Below are 15,927 nucleotides of genomic sequence, written 5' to 3'. Positions count from 1 at the left end.
AACAGACACTGGAATGACTGCCATACATTTAGAGATAAAGTTTGAAGAAAAATTTGGAGTGGTCTCTTAATTTTTTCTGGAGCTGTATATATAAACTATTGTGTGTAATGGGTTTGAATAGGCAATTGCTTTTGTTTTTTGCATTTCTTCCTGCTCAATTTGCACTTTACTAGAAATCAATATTTATTGGTTGGTCAGGACCCTGTCACACGGATTGAATCTTCTTAAACATGTACATGGTGGAATGCCAAAATAACCTGTTCTGCAGAGAAAGGGATTTGAAATACGTTGAGTATGAGCCATCAAACTGACAGATTGACGTCTGTCATTCTCTACCCTGATATCGGAATGTGTTCTTTGCTAAGGTGTAGCAAAATATTTAAAACATGTATGACCTTTGAGCCACGTCATAAGCCTATATTTCGTGGCAATATAAAGGCATTGATGCTGAAGACTGTCACTAAAGGGGAGAGGTTGGCAATATCACAGACGTGAAAAGGACTAAAGGAGACACTGAAATTGTTTGGTGCATTGAATTCAGATAGAAAAGGGGATTTTATAACTTTTCATCTTTTATCTCTTTATGGTTGGTAAGTACAATTTTAAATTAATATGCAGACTTAAGACAGTCAGTCTGTGTGTGTGTGTGTGTGTGTGTGTGTGTGTGTGTGTGTGTGTGTGTGTGTGTGTGTGTGTGTGTGTGTGTGTGTGTGTGTGTGTGTGTGTGTGTGTGTGTGTGTGTGTGTGTGTGTGTGTATAGCTTTCATTGACACACATATAAATATATATATATTTTTTTTTTTTTTTTTTTAAGTGACCAATGTTTGTGTCAAGTATTTTGTCAGCAATCCACAGTAATAAAATTGTAAGCTGTACACAGAGGACTTTCACGGAAGAAAAAGTTGTTTCGAACTATACATATATGGGATTGAGAACATGATTTATTATGAGGTGGAAACATATTGTATGTATTTGTTGGTATCTAATGACTGCAAAACCAAATACTGTCATTTGCAGACTTTGTACTTCTAAAGTATTAACAGTTCTAGTTACTGCAGTGAAAAGGGTTTGGAGCTGCCACTTTTGTGAGTTAATATCTGCACTGCTTGATTTTAAAGATTCAATGGAAAAGAGGATGGATGTCAGACGGATCATATCAATTTCCCTGATTTTAATAGGTAAGCTGTGTGATGATAAACCGATTGCTATGTAAGCTTTCTATTTAACTTTTGTTTTTAAAGAGTGGAAAAGGAAGCAGGAAACAACACAACATGAAGTTACGGTGGAGTTCTTGTAACTGATAAAACATGTCAAAAACAAAGTAACAGAATCTAGTATCACTTCTTACCACCTCTAAAAACAATCAGTTTCGTCAGCAATGGTACTGCCTTTAAGGGGCCGTAGCGGGCTCTTGGTAGATTGTTAGAGTTATGGTTAAATAAAGTTGCAAAAAAAGGGGAAAACTTTGGCAAAGAAAAACCTGCCTTTGTCATACTGACAGGGTTCCCTTGATCTCTCAACTCCACATATCTGAACATTAAATCTAGGGGACACTATGAGTCTCCAATTAACAGGAATGTCAACCTAGTGCTTCATTTTTACTTCATGCAGTTTTGGCGGTAATCTTTTTTTTCACATGCAATATACATTTGAAAAAATTGCCGATTTTAACGTTGCTTTTTTCTGAAAATTGAGCTTCCTAATCAGGATACAGGAAATAGTCTTACTAAGAAGCACAGAATGTAACCCACTATGACAATTGAATTCAAATTTGAAAAGAAGCTTAACGATGGAACCTTTTCTTAGAGATTTGTAAATAGACAAATGTGGCATTCGGATTACTTAACATTAAAGTAATGGTTAGGTTCCTAACTTTCAGATAATGTGTCCCAACTCAATGTGCCATTGAATGTTTTCCTACTATTTCCACTAAAGATATTTGTGGAGCTCTAACCAATATCGTTTTTGTAACAGTTGCATCAACGACAACTCCTGCATCCGCAACTGCTGCTCCCACAACTGCAGCACCCACAACAGCTGCACCTACAACTGCTGCTCCCACAACAACTGCACCCACAACAGCTGCACCTACAACTGCTGCTCCCACAACAGTTGCACCCACAACTGCTTCTCCAACAACAACTGCACCCACAACAGCAGCACCTACAACTGCTGCACCCACAACAGCTGCACCTACAACTGCTGCTCCCACAACAGCTGCACATACAACTGCAGCTCCGACAACTGCTGCACCCACAACAGAAGCCCCAACAACAGCAGTGACTACAACAGCTGCACCTACAACTGCTGCACCGACAACTGCTGCACATACAACTGCTGCACCCACAACAGCTGCACCTACAACTGCTGCTCCCACAACAGCTGCACCCACAACTGCTGCTCCCACAACTGCTGCTCCAACAACAGCTGCACCTACAACTGCTGCACCAACAACTGCTGCACCCACAACAGCTGCACCTACAACTGCTGCTCCCACAACTGCTGCCCCCACAACTGCTGCTCCAACAACAGCTGCACCTACAACTGTTGCTCCAACAACTGCTGCTCCAACAACAACTGCACCCTCAACAGCTGCACCCATAACTGCTGCACCCACAACAGCTGCACCTACAACTGCTGCTCCGACAACAGCTGCACCTACAACTGCTGCACCGACAACTGCTGCACATACAACTGCTGCACCCACAACAGCTGCACCTACAACTGCTGCTCCCACAACAGCTGCACCCACAACTGCTGCTCCCACAACTGTTGCTCCAACAACAGCTGCACCTACAACTGCTGCACCAACAACAGCTGCACCTACAACTACTGCTCCCACAACAGCTGCACCCACAACTGCTGCACCTACAACTACTGCTCCCACAACAGCTGCACCCACAACAGCTTTACCTACAACTATTGCTCCCACAACTGCTGCTCCAACCACAGCTGCACCTACAACAGCTGCACCAACAACAGATTCACCAACAACAGCTGCACCTACAACTGCTGCACCCACAACTGCTGCACCCACAACTACTGCGGCACCCACAACTGCAACACCCACAACTGCAGCCCCAACAACTGCTGCACCCACAACTGCAGCACCCACAACTGCTTCACCCACAACAGCAGCACCCACAACTGCTGCAACCACAACAGCAGTACCCACAACTGCTGCACCCACAACTGCTGCACCCACAACTGCTGCACCCACAACTGCGGCACCCACAACTGTGGCACCCACAACTGCTGCACCCACAACTGCAGCCCCAACAACTGCTGCACCCACAACTGCAGAGCCCACAACTGCTGAACACACAACTGCAGCACCAACAACTGCTGCACCCACAACTGCTGCACCCACAACTGCGGCACCCACAACTGCGGCACCCACAACTGCTGCACCCACAACTGCAGCCCCAACAACTGCTGCACCCACAACTGCAGAGCCCACAACTGCTGAACACACAACAGAAGCCCCAACAACAGCAGTGACTACAACAGCTGCACCTACAACTGCTGCACCGACAACTGCTGCACATACAACTGCTGCACCCACAACAGCTGCACCTACAACTGCTGCTCCCACAACAGCTGCACCCACAACTGCTGCTCCCACAACTGCTGCTCCAACAACAGCTGCACCTACAACTGCTGCACCAACAACTGCTGCACCCACAACAGCTGCACCTACAACTACTGCTCCCACAACAGCTGCACCCACAACTGCTGCACCTACAACTACTGCTCCCACAACAGCTGCACCCACAACAGCTTTACCTACAACTATTGCTCCCACAACTGCTGCTCCAACCACAGCTGCACCTACAACAGCTGCACCAACAACAGATTCACCAACAACAGCTGCACCTACAACTGCTGCACCCACAACTGCTGCACCCACAACTACTGCGGCACCCACAACTGCAACACCCACAACTGCAGCCCCAACAACTGCTGCACCCACAACTGCAGCACCCACAACTGCTTCACCCACAACAGCAGCACCCACAACTGCTGCAACCACAACAGCAGTACCCACAACTGCTGCACCCACAACTGCTGCACCCACAACTGCTGCACCCACAACTGCGGCACCCACAACTGCGGCACCCACAACTGCTGCACCCACAACTGCAGCCCCAACAACTGCTGCACCCACAACTGCAGAGCCCACAACTGCTGAACACACAACTGCAGCACCAACAACTGCTGCACCCACAACTGCAGCACCCACAACTGTTCCACAAACAACAGCTGCACCTACAACAGCTGCACCCACAACTGCTGCAACGACAACAGCTGCCCTAACAACTGCTGCACCCACAACAGCAGCACCCAACTGCTGCACCGACAACTGCAGCCCCAACAACTGCTGCATCCACAACAGCTGCACCCACAACTGTTGCACCGACAACTGCAGCCCTAACAACTGCTGCGCCCACAACTGCTGCACATACAACTGCTGCACCCACAACTGCTGCACCCACAACTGCAGGACCCACAACTGCTGCGCCCACAACTGTTGCACCTACAACTGCTGCACCCACAACAGCTGCTCCTACAACTGCTGCACCCACAACTGCTGCACCTACAACTGCTGCCCCCACAACAGCTGCACCTACAACTACTGCTCCCACAACTGCTGCTCCAACCACAGCTGCACCTACAACAGCTGCACCAACAACAGATTCACCTACAACTGCTGCACCCACAACAGCTGCACCTACAACTGCTGCTCCCACAACTGCTGCACCCACAACAGCTGCACCTACAACTACTGCTCTCACAACTGCTGCTCCAACAACAGCTGCACCTACAACAGCTGCACCAACAACAGCTGCACCTACAACAGCTGCACCTACAACTGTTGCTCCAACAACTGCTGCACCCACAACTGCAGCACACACAACTGCTGCACCCACAACAGCTGCACCTTCAACTACTGCTCCCACAAATGCTGCTCCAACCACAGCTGCACATACAACAGCTGCACCAACAACAGATTCACCTACAACTGCTGCACCCACAACAGCTGCACCTACAACTGCTGCGCCCACAACTGCTGCACCCACAACTACTGCGGCACCCATGACTGCAGCACCCACAACTGCAGCACCCACAACTGCAGCCCCAACAACTGCTGCACCCACAACTGCTGCACCCACAACAGCAGCACCCACAACAGCTGCAACCACAACAGCAGCACCCACAACTGCTGCACCCACAACTGCTGCACCCACAACTGCTGCACCCACAACTGCCGCACCCACAACTGCCGCACCCACAACTGCCGCACCCACAACTGCAGCCCCAACAACTGCTGCACCCACAACTGCAACACCCACAACTGCTGCACCCACAACTGCAGCACCAACAACTGCTGCACCCACAACTGCAGCACCCACAACTGCTCCACAAACAACAGCTGCACCTACAACAGCTGAACCCACAACTGCTGCACCGACAACAGCTGCACCTACAACAGCTGCACCCACAACTGCTGCACCGACAACTGCAGCCCTAACAACTGCTGCACCCACAACAGCTGCACCCACAACTGTTGCACCCACAACTGCAGCCCTAACAACTGCTGCAACCACAACTGCTGCACCCACAACTGCTGCACCCACAACTGTAGGACCCACAACTGCTGCGCCCACAACTGTTGCACCTACAACTGCTGCACCCACAACTGCTGCACCGACAACTGCAGCCCTAACAACTGCTGCACCCACAACAACAGCACCCACAACTGCTGCACCGACAACTGCAACCCCAACAACTGCTGCACCCACAACAGCTGCACCCACAACTGTTGCACCCACAACTGCAGCCCTAACAACTGCTGCGCCCACAACTGCTGCACCTACAACTGCTGCACCCACAACTGCTGCACCTACAACTACTTCTCCCACAACTGCTGCTCCCACAACTGCTGCTCCAACAACAGCTGCACCTACAACAGCTGCACCAACAACAGCTGCACCTACAACAGCTGCACCTACAACTGTTGCTCCAACAACTGCTGCACCCACAACTGCAGCACACACAACTGCTGAACCCACAACAGCAGCACCCACAACTGCTGCAACCACAACAGCAGCACCCACAACTACTGCTCCCACAACTGCTGCTCCAACAACAGCTGCACCTACAACAGCTGCACCAACAACAGATTCACCTACAACTTCTGCAACCACAACTGCTGCACCCACAACAGCTGCACCTACAACTGTTGCTCCAACAACTGCTGCACCCACAACTGCAGCACACACAACTGCTGCACCCACAACAGCTGCACCTACAACTACTGCTCCCACAACTGCTGCTCCAACCACAGCTGCACCTACAACAGCTGCACCAACAACAGATTCACCTACAACTTCTGCAACCACAACAGCTGCATCTACAACTGCTCTTCCCACAACTGCTGCACCTACAACTACTGCTCCCACAACAGCTGCACCAACAACAGATTCACCTACAACTTCTGCAACCACAACAGCTGCATCTACAACTGCTGCTCCCACAACTGCTGCACCTACAACTACTGCTCCCACAACAGCTGCACCCACAACTGCTGCACCTACAACTGCTGCACCTACAACTGCTGCACCCAAAACAGCTGCACCTACAACTACTGCTCCCACAACTGCTGCTCCAACCACAGCTGCACCAACAACAGCTGCACCAACAACAGATTCACCTACAACTGCTGCACCCACAACAGCTGCACCTACAACTGCTGCTCCCACAACTGCTGCACCCACAACAGCTGCACCTACAACTACTGCTCCCACAACTGCTGCTCCAACAACAGCTGCACCTACAACAGCTGCACCAACAACAGCTGCACCTACAACAGCTGCACCTACAACTGTTGCTCCAACAACTGCTGCACCCACAACTGCAGAACACACAACTGCTGCACCCACAACAGCTGCACCTACAACTGCTGCTCCCACAACTGCTGCTCCAACCACAGCTGCACCTACAACAGCTGCACCAACAACAGATTCCACCTACAACTGCTGCACCCACAACAGCTGCACCTACAACTGCTGCACCCACAACTGCAGCACCCACAACTGCTGCACCCACAACAGCAGCACCCACAACAGCTGCAACCACAACAGCAGCACCCACAACTGCTGCACCCACAACTGCTGCACCCACAACTGCTGCTCCCACAACTGCTGCTCCAACCACAGCTGCACCTACAACAGCTGCACCAACAACAGATTCACCTACAACTGCTGCACCCACAACAGCTGCACCTACAACTGCTGCACCCACAACTGCAGCACCCACAACTGCTGCACCCACAACAGCAGCACCCACAACAGCTGCAACCACAACAGCAGCACCCACAACTGCTGCACCCACAACTGCTGCACCCACAACTGCTGCACCCACAACTGCGGCACCCACAACTGCGGCACCCACAACTGCTGCACCCACAACTGCAGCCCCAACAACTGCTGCACCCACAACTGCAACACCCACAACTGCTGCACCCACAACTGCAGCACCAACAACTGCTTCACCCACAACTGCAGCACCCACAACTGCTCCACAAACAACAGCTGCACCTACAACAGCTGAACCCACAACTGCTGCACCGACAACAGCTGCACCTACAACAGCTGCACCCACAACTGCTGCACCGACAACTGCAGCCCTAACAACTGCTGCACCCACAACAGCTGCACCCACAACTGTTGCACCCACAACTGCAGCCCTAACAACTGCTGCACCCACAACTGCTGCACCCACAACTGTAGGACCCACAAACTGCTGCGCCCACAACTGTTGCACCTACAACTGCTGCACCCACAACTGCTGCACCACAACTGCAGCCCTAACAACTGCTGCACCCACAACTGCTGCACCCACAACTGCAGGACCCACAACTGCTGCGCCCACAACTGTTGCACCGACAACTGAAGCCCTAACAACTGCTGCGCCCACAACTGCTGCTCCCACATCTGCTGCACCAACAACAGCTGCACCTACAACTACTGCTCCCACAACTGCTGCTCCAACAACAGCTGCACCTACAACAGCTGCACCAACAACAGCTGCACCTACAACAGCTGCACCTACAACTGTTGCTCCAACAACTGCTGCACCCACAACTGCAGCACCACACAACTGCTGAACCCACAACAGCAGCACCCACAACTGCTGCAACCCACAACAGCAGCACCCACAACTACGTCCCACAATGCTGCTCCAAAACGTGCACCCACAACAGCTGACCCCAACAGTTCACCTACAACTTCTCAAAACCCCAACTCGCCCCACAACAGTGCACCCAAAACTGCTGCTCCCAAACTGCTGCACCCCAAAACGCCCGCACCTCAACTATGCCCCACAACTGCTCCCAAAACAGCGCATCAAAAGCTGCCCAACAACATCACCCCAACAGCTTTAACTACAAACGTTTCTCCAAAAACTGTGCACCCCAAAAATGCACATACACAACTGCTGCCCCAAACCCCAAACAGCTGCACCTACAACAAAGCTCCCACAACTGCTGCTCAAACCCCAGCTGCACCTAAACTGTTCTCCAAAAATGCGCACCCCCAAATGCAGCCACACCCCAATGCTGCCCCCACAACGCTGCACCCACAAAATACGCTCCCCAACTGCTGCTCCAACCAGCTGCCCTACAACAGCTGCCCAAAAACAATTTTCTAAGATTCTGCAAAACCCCAACGCTGATTACACTGCGCCCTACAACTCTGCTCCCACAACAGCTGCACCAACAAAAGATTACCTACAACTTTTGCAACCACAAAGCTGCATCTACAAAATGCTGCCCCAATGCTGCACCTACAACTACTGCTCCCCCAAAAACTGCACCCCCAAACTGCTGCACCTCAAAGCGCACCCACAACGCTGCACTACAACTATGCTCCCAAATGCTGCTCCCAACCCCAAACTGCACCTACAAAAAAGCTCACCCAAAAAAGTTCACCTACAAATGCTGCACCCCCCAACGCTCCCCTACAACGGTGTCCCCAACTTTTCTGCACCCAAACAGTGCCCCCCCAATAGCTCCCAAACGCGCTCCAACAACAGCTGCACCTCAAAAGCGCACCAAAAACAGCTCACCTACAACAGCTGCACTACAACTGTTGCTCCAACAACTGCTGCACCCACAACTGCAGGACCCACAACTGCTGCGCCCACAACTTTTGCACCGACAACTGCAGCCCTAACAACTGCTGCGCCCACAACTGCTGCTCCCACAACTGCTGCACCCACAACTGCTGCACCTACAACTACTGCTCCCACAACTGCTGCTCGACAACTGCTGCACCCACAACAGAAGCCCCAACAACAGCAGTGACTACAACAGTTGCACCCACAACAGCTGCACCGACAACTGCTGCACATACAACTGCTGCAGCAACAACTGCTGCACCCACAACTGCTGCACCCACAAACTGCTGTACCATTAACTGCTGCACCCACAACAGCTGCACCCACAACTGCAGCACCCACAACTGCTGTACCCACAACTGCAGCACTAACAACTGCTGCACCCACAACTGCAGCACCCACAACTGCTGCACCCACAACAGAAGCCCCAACAACAGCAGTAGATACAACAGCCTGCACCAACAACTGCTGCACCTACAACAGCTGCACCTACAACTGCTGCACCCACAACTGCTGCACCCACAACTGCTGCACCCACAACTGCTGCACCCACAACTGCTCTACCCACAACTGCTGCACCAACAACTGCTGCACCCACAACTGCTGCACCCACAACAGCAGCACCCACAACTGCTGCACCCACAACTGCAGCACCAACAACTGCTACACCCACAACTGCAGCACCCACAACTGCTGCACCCACAACTGCTGCACTCACAACTGCTGCACCCACAACAGCATCACCCACAACTGCTGCACCCACAACTGCTGCACGAACAACTGCTGCACCAACAACTGCTGCACCCACAACAGCAGCACCCACAACTGCTGCACCCACAACTGCAGGACCCACAACTGCTACACCCACAACAGCTGCACCTACAACTGCTGCTCGACAACTGCTGCACCCACAACAGCTGCATCTACAACTGCTGAACCCACAACTGCTGCACCTACAACTGCTGCTCCCACAACATCTGAACCTACAACTGCTGCTGCTCCGACCAACTGCTGCACCCACAAAAGAAGCCCCCAACAACAGCAGTGACTACAACAGCTGCACCCACAACAGCTGCACCTACAACTGCTGGTCCTACATCTGCTGCACCTACGTACAGCGGCTCAAGCAGACTTGTTGGGAGAACCATATGTTGATGCTTTTGATGACAGCACAAGCCCTCAATACAAAGCCTTAGAAAAACGACTTCTATCTACGGTGAATTTATTTTCTTAATATTACTAAGATTCACTGAAATTGTATTTTAAGAATATTGTGACAAAAGTTTTCCAATGTTGCTTCTTTTGCAGTGTGCTGCGATCTACAAACCCAAATTTGAAAACACATTTTCCCACTGCAAGTTGAAAAAGCTTAGGTAAAAGAAATTCTGCAACAATGATTATTTTTATTTTCTGTTTGGGATCTCAAAATGAGAACTTCTTTAATGTGGCACATATAAATCAGACGACACAAGTCAACAGAGTCTTTCATATCATCATTTTTCTCTTTTCATTTTCCCTTGATGTTCTAAAACAGCCCTTTAGCAGCAAGAGCATCTGGAACTGAAGCAGAAATGGGAGTTGTGTTCAACAGCAACACTCCTTTTGCTGAACTCCCACAGAATGATGAAGTTGCTCAAACCTTGGTAGAAGCTGTGAAGAATCCCAACAATACCTTCAACGTGAGCATCAATCCTGACTCAGTCAAAGTTATATGTAAGTAAACACAACACAATGTTTCTCTCTAACAAGTTTTTAAAGCATTTTCAATAACATTTTCTGCACATGCTTGGATTTCAAATATTTTACTAACAACAGTATTTAGCTAAACAATAAATGTAAGTAAAGAGAAAATGAATGAACTCCACTTGAATGGTTTTAGTGTTGTACAGTTATCTATCGTTTTGTCATTTTTTGTAAATTAATTGTTATTCGTTGTTAGAATACTTTTTCGTAAGAAAATTCAGAACAACAAAAGATGTTAAATAAGATGTTGTAAGCCCATTCTATATTGACCTTATCTCTGTAAAACTTGCAGCAAGGTTTTACATCAAAAAAGGAAACATACATCCTTTTGGTTTGGGCACTGATGAATATTAACATAATATTTATATATCTGTTTTTACAGCAAGTCCAGTTACAACTGCTGCACCTACAACTGCTTCACCTACGACTGCTGTGCCCACAACTGCTGCGCCCACAACAGCTAAACCTACAACTCCCTCACCTACAACTGCTAAATCTACAACTCCCTCACCTACAACGGCTAAATCTACAACTCCCTCACCTACAACGGCTAAATCTACAACTCCCTCACCTACAACGGCTAAATCTACAACTGCTGCACCTACTACTACAGCCCTTGTAACAAGAAGGGTGACTTTCAGATCTGTTAAAGACACATTCACAAGTGACTTGCTGAATCCGTCTTCTGCTGCTTATAAAAATCGAGCTAAAATGATAAAGAATCAGGTAAGTTAAAGCACCCACTCAAAATATGTGAAGCTTACTCCACAGTTTCCATACTATGATTAGGAATTATTAATCAATGAAAGACCAATAAAGATCAATCAAATAAATGAGTAAAGCTGAAAATATAAGAACACATTGTGTTGTTTCTACAGCTTACACCTGTTTTCAAAAGAGAATTCCCTTCGTCCTTCAATTCAATGGAAGCTGTTGCATTCAGGTATTTTTAAACTTTGACTTTTCAAGTGTGATGATAAATAGTAGGATCCTTAATCTGAAATTTCAAACAATATATGTTCTTCTTTTCCTTCAGTAACGGATCAATCATCAATATCATTGACGTTAAATTTGTAAGCACATCTGCTCCTAATGGCACTCAGATTGCGAACGCTTTGATCAACGCAGCCTCAACAGTCGTTGGTTTCGACATTGAAGGCAGCTCCGTCAGCGTTAATGGCATCTGTAAGTAAATACTGAGTGCTGCTTAATTAAACTAAATGAAAAAATGCACTTTTTGTTTATTTAACGTTTTGTTTATTTTTCTTCTCATTTACAGCTTCCAGTGGAGTAAGACACAAGATCAGTCTTGTCAGCGCATCCTGCCTCTTACTGTTGTCATGGATACTGTCAAACCAGCAATGGCTTTAGGGCTGTTTCCCCAATTTGAATTTTAATCACAACATGACTTCCATCACTGGAATGAAAACTGATTTTTTTTATGGTGAAATACTCTGTTGGTTAAAAAGGATTCATGACACAGTCTTGTTCAGCTTCAGATGAACTTGATATAAATGAAACATTAAGTATCACCTCCATGTAAACATCTACAGACTAATAATCAAGACATGTAACATTACCCAAGGAATGTCAAAAGAATTGCACTGAAATGTACAAATGAATCTTGCTTCACTTATCACTATGCTATAAGAATATTTAACTTTGTGAGAAACTAATGCTATCTTGTTTATGTTATAAAATTCATAAATTAAAATGAAGAAACACATCCCTCAATCGCTAAATCCAGTTTAATTTATAGATTATGTATAATCATGTTTTAAATACAGCCTAATATCACAAATCAGCTTCAGGGGGCTTTATTATCTGCAAAGCCAATACGACACCATCTGTCCGTATAGGCTATACAGCTATCAAGCAAAAACTACCCCAAATTAAACAACTGAACAATGGACTAATAGAGCAAACCTCAGGAAAAGTAACTGTGGAGGGATCCCTCTCCAAGGACAGATAAAAACAACCCTGAACCAATGCAGAGTTCTATCATCATTGTACACAAATGCATGTCTAAACAATTCAATGTCAATCTTCTTATTTATGGAGTGTATTTTTGTCAAATGTCTTATACTTTGTACATATTCTGTCAGAACATTTACGAAATACAAATGATCTTATGAATTGTTTTTGTCTTTTGTGTGTTATTTTTCTATGTTCATAGGTAGTGTATCAGGTTTAATGTCAGGACCCTAAATAAAGCACCAGTGTTGTTTAGAAATAATCAATGGGATTTTCTATAATGACATTTCACAAAAGCAGCTTACAATATGCCTTCTAAGCATTTGGCTGACTAACACATGAAGCTACATCCAAACCAGCAGCACACAGTAAGCAACAGAACCACACCAGAAAACTACAAATATGGCTAACAGGCAGTTCAGTAAACAGGTGCTTCACACAGAGAGAAGGGGGTGTGCACTCACCCTGTTTGTGGAGGAAGGCCATTCTCCTGTCTTATATAGTGGTGAAGTGGTCAATAATCATCTCATACAATTCCCAACCAGTCTTCAGGTCCTCCACAATATTATCCACAAAATAATCCCTTATGCTGATGCTGTTGCTGACAATTGATTCATAAGGTGCCAGTGACACACCTGGTTAACTTCTCTATCAGAGCTAATGAATTTCCGAAGCCCTGGAAAAAGGCAATTATAACTCCCATTCACAAGTCTGGAGCACCTGACCTGGTTTCCAATTATAGGTCAATTTCCATCTTACCCGCACTATCAAAAGTTCTTGAGAAAACAGTTGCTAAAAAACTTGTTGATTACCTAGCAATAATTTACTGCACCCCAAACAAGTTGGGTTCAGAGCAGGGTACTCAACAGAGTGGGCAAACTGTTAGCAGTGTTCTTGGACTTGAAAAAAGTCTTTGACACTGTCAACCATGAAATTCTCCTAAACAAACTCAAAGCATTTAATTTCTCAGAGGAGACAATTACTTGGTTTCGATGTTATCTTGAACACAGAGAGCAATGGGTCAGATCTATCACTACCCTTTCAACTGTCCAGACTTGCCATATGGGAATTCCACAAGGTTCAATTTTGGGTCCCTTACTTTTTAGTCCATATATTAATGATTTACCAGATACCTGCAAAAGAGCCAAATGCCAAATGTATGCGGTCGACACAATTGTCAATGTATCTGCAAAAACTCCACAGATGGCATCAGAATTACTGTTAGAAGAAATGTCTGGTGTGTCACAGTGGCTTCAAAATAATCATTTAACCTTGAATTATAACAAAACTGTGTCAATGTGCTTCTCAATTAGGAGGAAAGCCAATGAAAATTCTGGAATAAAGATTAATGAGATAGAGATAGACCAAGTAGACAAGTTCAAATGTTTAGGACAACATTCGGACAGTCATCCTTCTCAGCAATAGGTACCAACCTATGGAATACATTACCTGCAATAAAAACATTGACAGAGCTCAAGGCTTTTAACACCGAAGTAAAACAATGGCTGAAACTGAAACAAACCTGTGAACATTGACTTGTATATACTACTGTACTCGTTTAGTGTCCTGCCTTTTATGTTTTGTGTTTGTGATTATTGTTTATGTATCGAGTCTGTCTCGGTCTATATGTTTTGTTTATTAATGTTTCTGTACTGTTTTTAACTTTGCTCATGAACTCTGTTTTAATAGCAAAAGCCTAACCAGGGACAGGGGTTGCAAATTAGCTTCAGCTAGAAACTTGTATGCATCTGTTTTGTATTTCATATGAAATAATGTTTAATGCATGTGTCCCTGATCAATAACCGTCTAAATCATTTTTAAAAAAGGGACTGTGAATAATACAAAATATATTCAGATGTTTGCGTAATTGTATTTGAACATACGTGATGGCATACATGTTTTGCTGGTTTTAGTAGGCATAGGCCTACTGTTGCAATGGTTTCCTCCATTTTGACAACGAAAGAAACATAAGAAGGACGTTGTTCATTTTATAATTGTATCTTTATTGTTTTACATTTCATTGGATTAGAATACTACCTGAGGGCGAACTACCAGTTTTAATTCAGATGTCGTCTCTCTCCGCTGCATGCTGCACACCTTTTTTACAACGAGTACAACAACAACTTCAAAACCCTGACTGAAGTGACTGCTTTTTCAGTCTCCGGAGCAGCAGCCGTAAGTACTACATTAAAACTGTCACGGGAGTCGTGTGTCCGCGGCAAATATAGAATCATTGTTTTTAATTGCACTGATCATAGCTACTTGGCTCCTAACGACGACAACGCCCGCAGTGAAGTCAGCGCAGTCTTTAGTCTTCCTGTCCTTACTGATGTATTATCAAAAATCTTGTTTATTTATAAAAGAAAGAATGACAATTAAATATGTCTTATATTATAACGAAGTGACGGGTAATACTACAAAACCAGAAAGTCTTACGCGGCCTCCTACTGTTGGTGGATCGAAGTTCTGCTTACTCGGAGTACATTGGATTAAGGGCTGAAAAGCAGTTGGTTAAAAAAAATACAAAGTTCGTTTCCGTGGCACAAAGGGGAATAAATAACAACAATAAAGAAATGAAAAGTCATCATCAGTCAAATTGTTATTCTAAACATCGGTGCATCCCTAATAGCCTACTAAACGAAAGGAACATGTCCGTCATATGGTTCCAGCTTCCTACATTTCAATGGAGACGCAGTTACACTCCCTAGTGAGCACTTGTCATTTTTGTTCTTCTTTTTAAATGTTAAAATAATCTGTAATAAATAACTGAACTACTATGAATTGTGTTTAACTGATGGTGTTAATACATTCACTATTATATAAGCAGGTCTATGTATTGCTTTGCAACAGAAAGCCTATGAAGAAAAGAGCACAAACAATACAATGACTCTAAACATTTTTGTCAAACCTTTGGAATATGGTATGACATTTTAAATGTGAAAACTAAATATTTTTGGAGTTGCCGGGGACATAATGGCCTTTTTAAGTACAAGTCCTTTAGAAAATTCGTCCATAGGTAGTTTTTGTTCA

The 15,927-nt window shown here is 46.1% G+C and overlaps 1 protein-coding gene across 1 annotated transcript; it reads left to right on the top strand.

Annotated features, from left to right (window-relative positions):
• Nucleotides 1–444: 444 nt before the first annotated feature.
• LOC134876302 (prestalk protein-like) lies at nt 445–3,449 on the top strand. The gene is made up of 3 exons (XM_063901291.1): nt 445–473; nt 1,119–1,178; nt 1,975–3,449. Exons 1-3 carry the CDS (start codon nt 445–447, stop codon nt 3,317–3,319), a joined length of 1,434 nt encoding a protein of 477 aa, XP_063757361.1. The 3' UTR covers nt 3,320–3,449.
• Nucleotides 3,450–15,927: the final 12,478 nt, after the last annotated feature.

The sequence above is a fragment of the Eleginops maclovinus genome, chromosome 14 (genome assembly GCF_036324505.1).
Source record: "Eleginops maclovinus isolate JMC-PN-2008 ecotype Puerto Natales chromosome 14, JC_Emac_rtc_rv5, whole genome shotgun sequence".
Lineage (NCBI taxonomy): Eukaryota > Metazoa > Chordata > Actinopteri > Perciformes > Eleginopidae > Eleginops > Eleginops maclovinus.
Note: the sequence above shows the minus strand (reverse complement) of the source record. Positions and strands in the feature narration are given on the sequence as shown.

Bases quoted from the DNA above. Each gene is read 5' to 3' on its own strand.
- LOC134876302 (XM_063901291.1), top strand. From the start codon at position 445: ATGCTGAAGACTGTCACTAAAGGGGAGAG. The intron at 474-1,118 runs GTTGGCAATATC...TTGATTTTAAAG, and splicing joins ACTGTCACTAAAGGGGAGAG to ATTCAATGGAAAAGAGGATG. The intron at 1,179-1,974 runs GTAAGCTGTGTG...TTTTTGTAACAG, and splicing joins AATTTCCCTGATTTTAATAG to TTGCATCAACGACAACTCCT.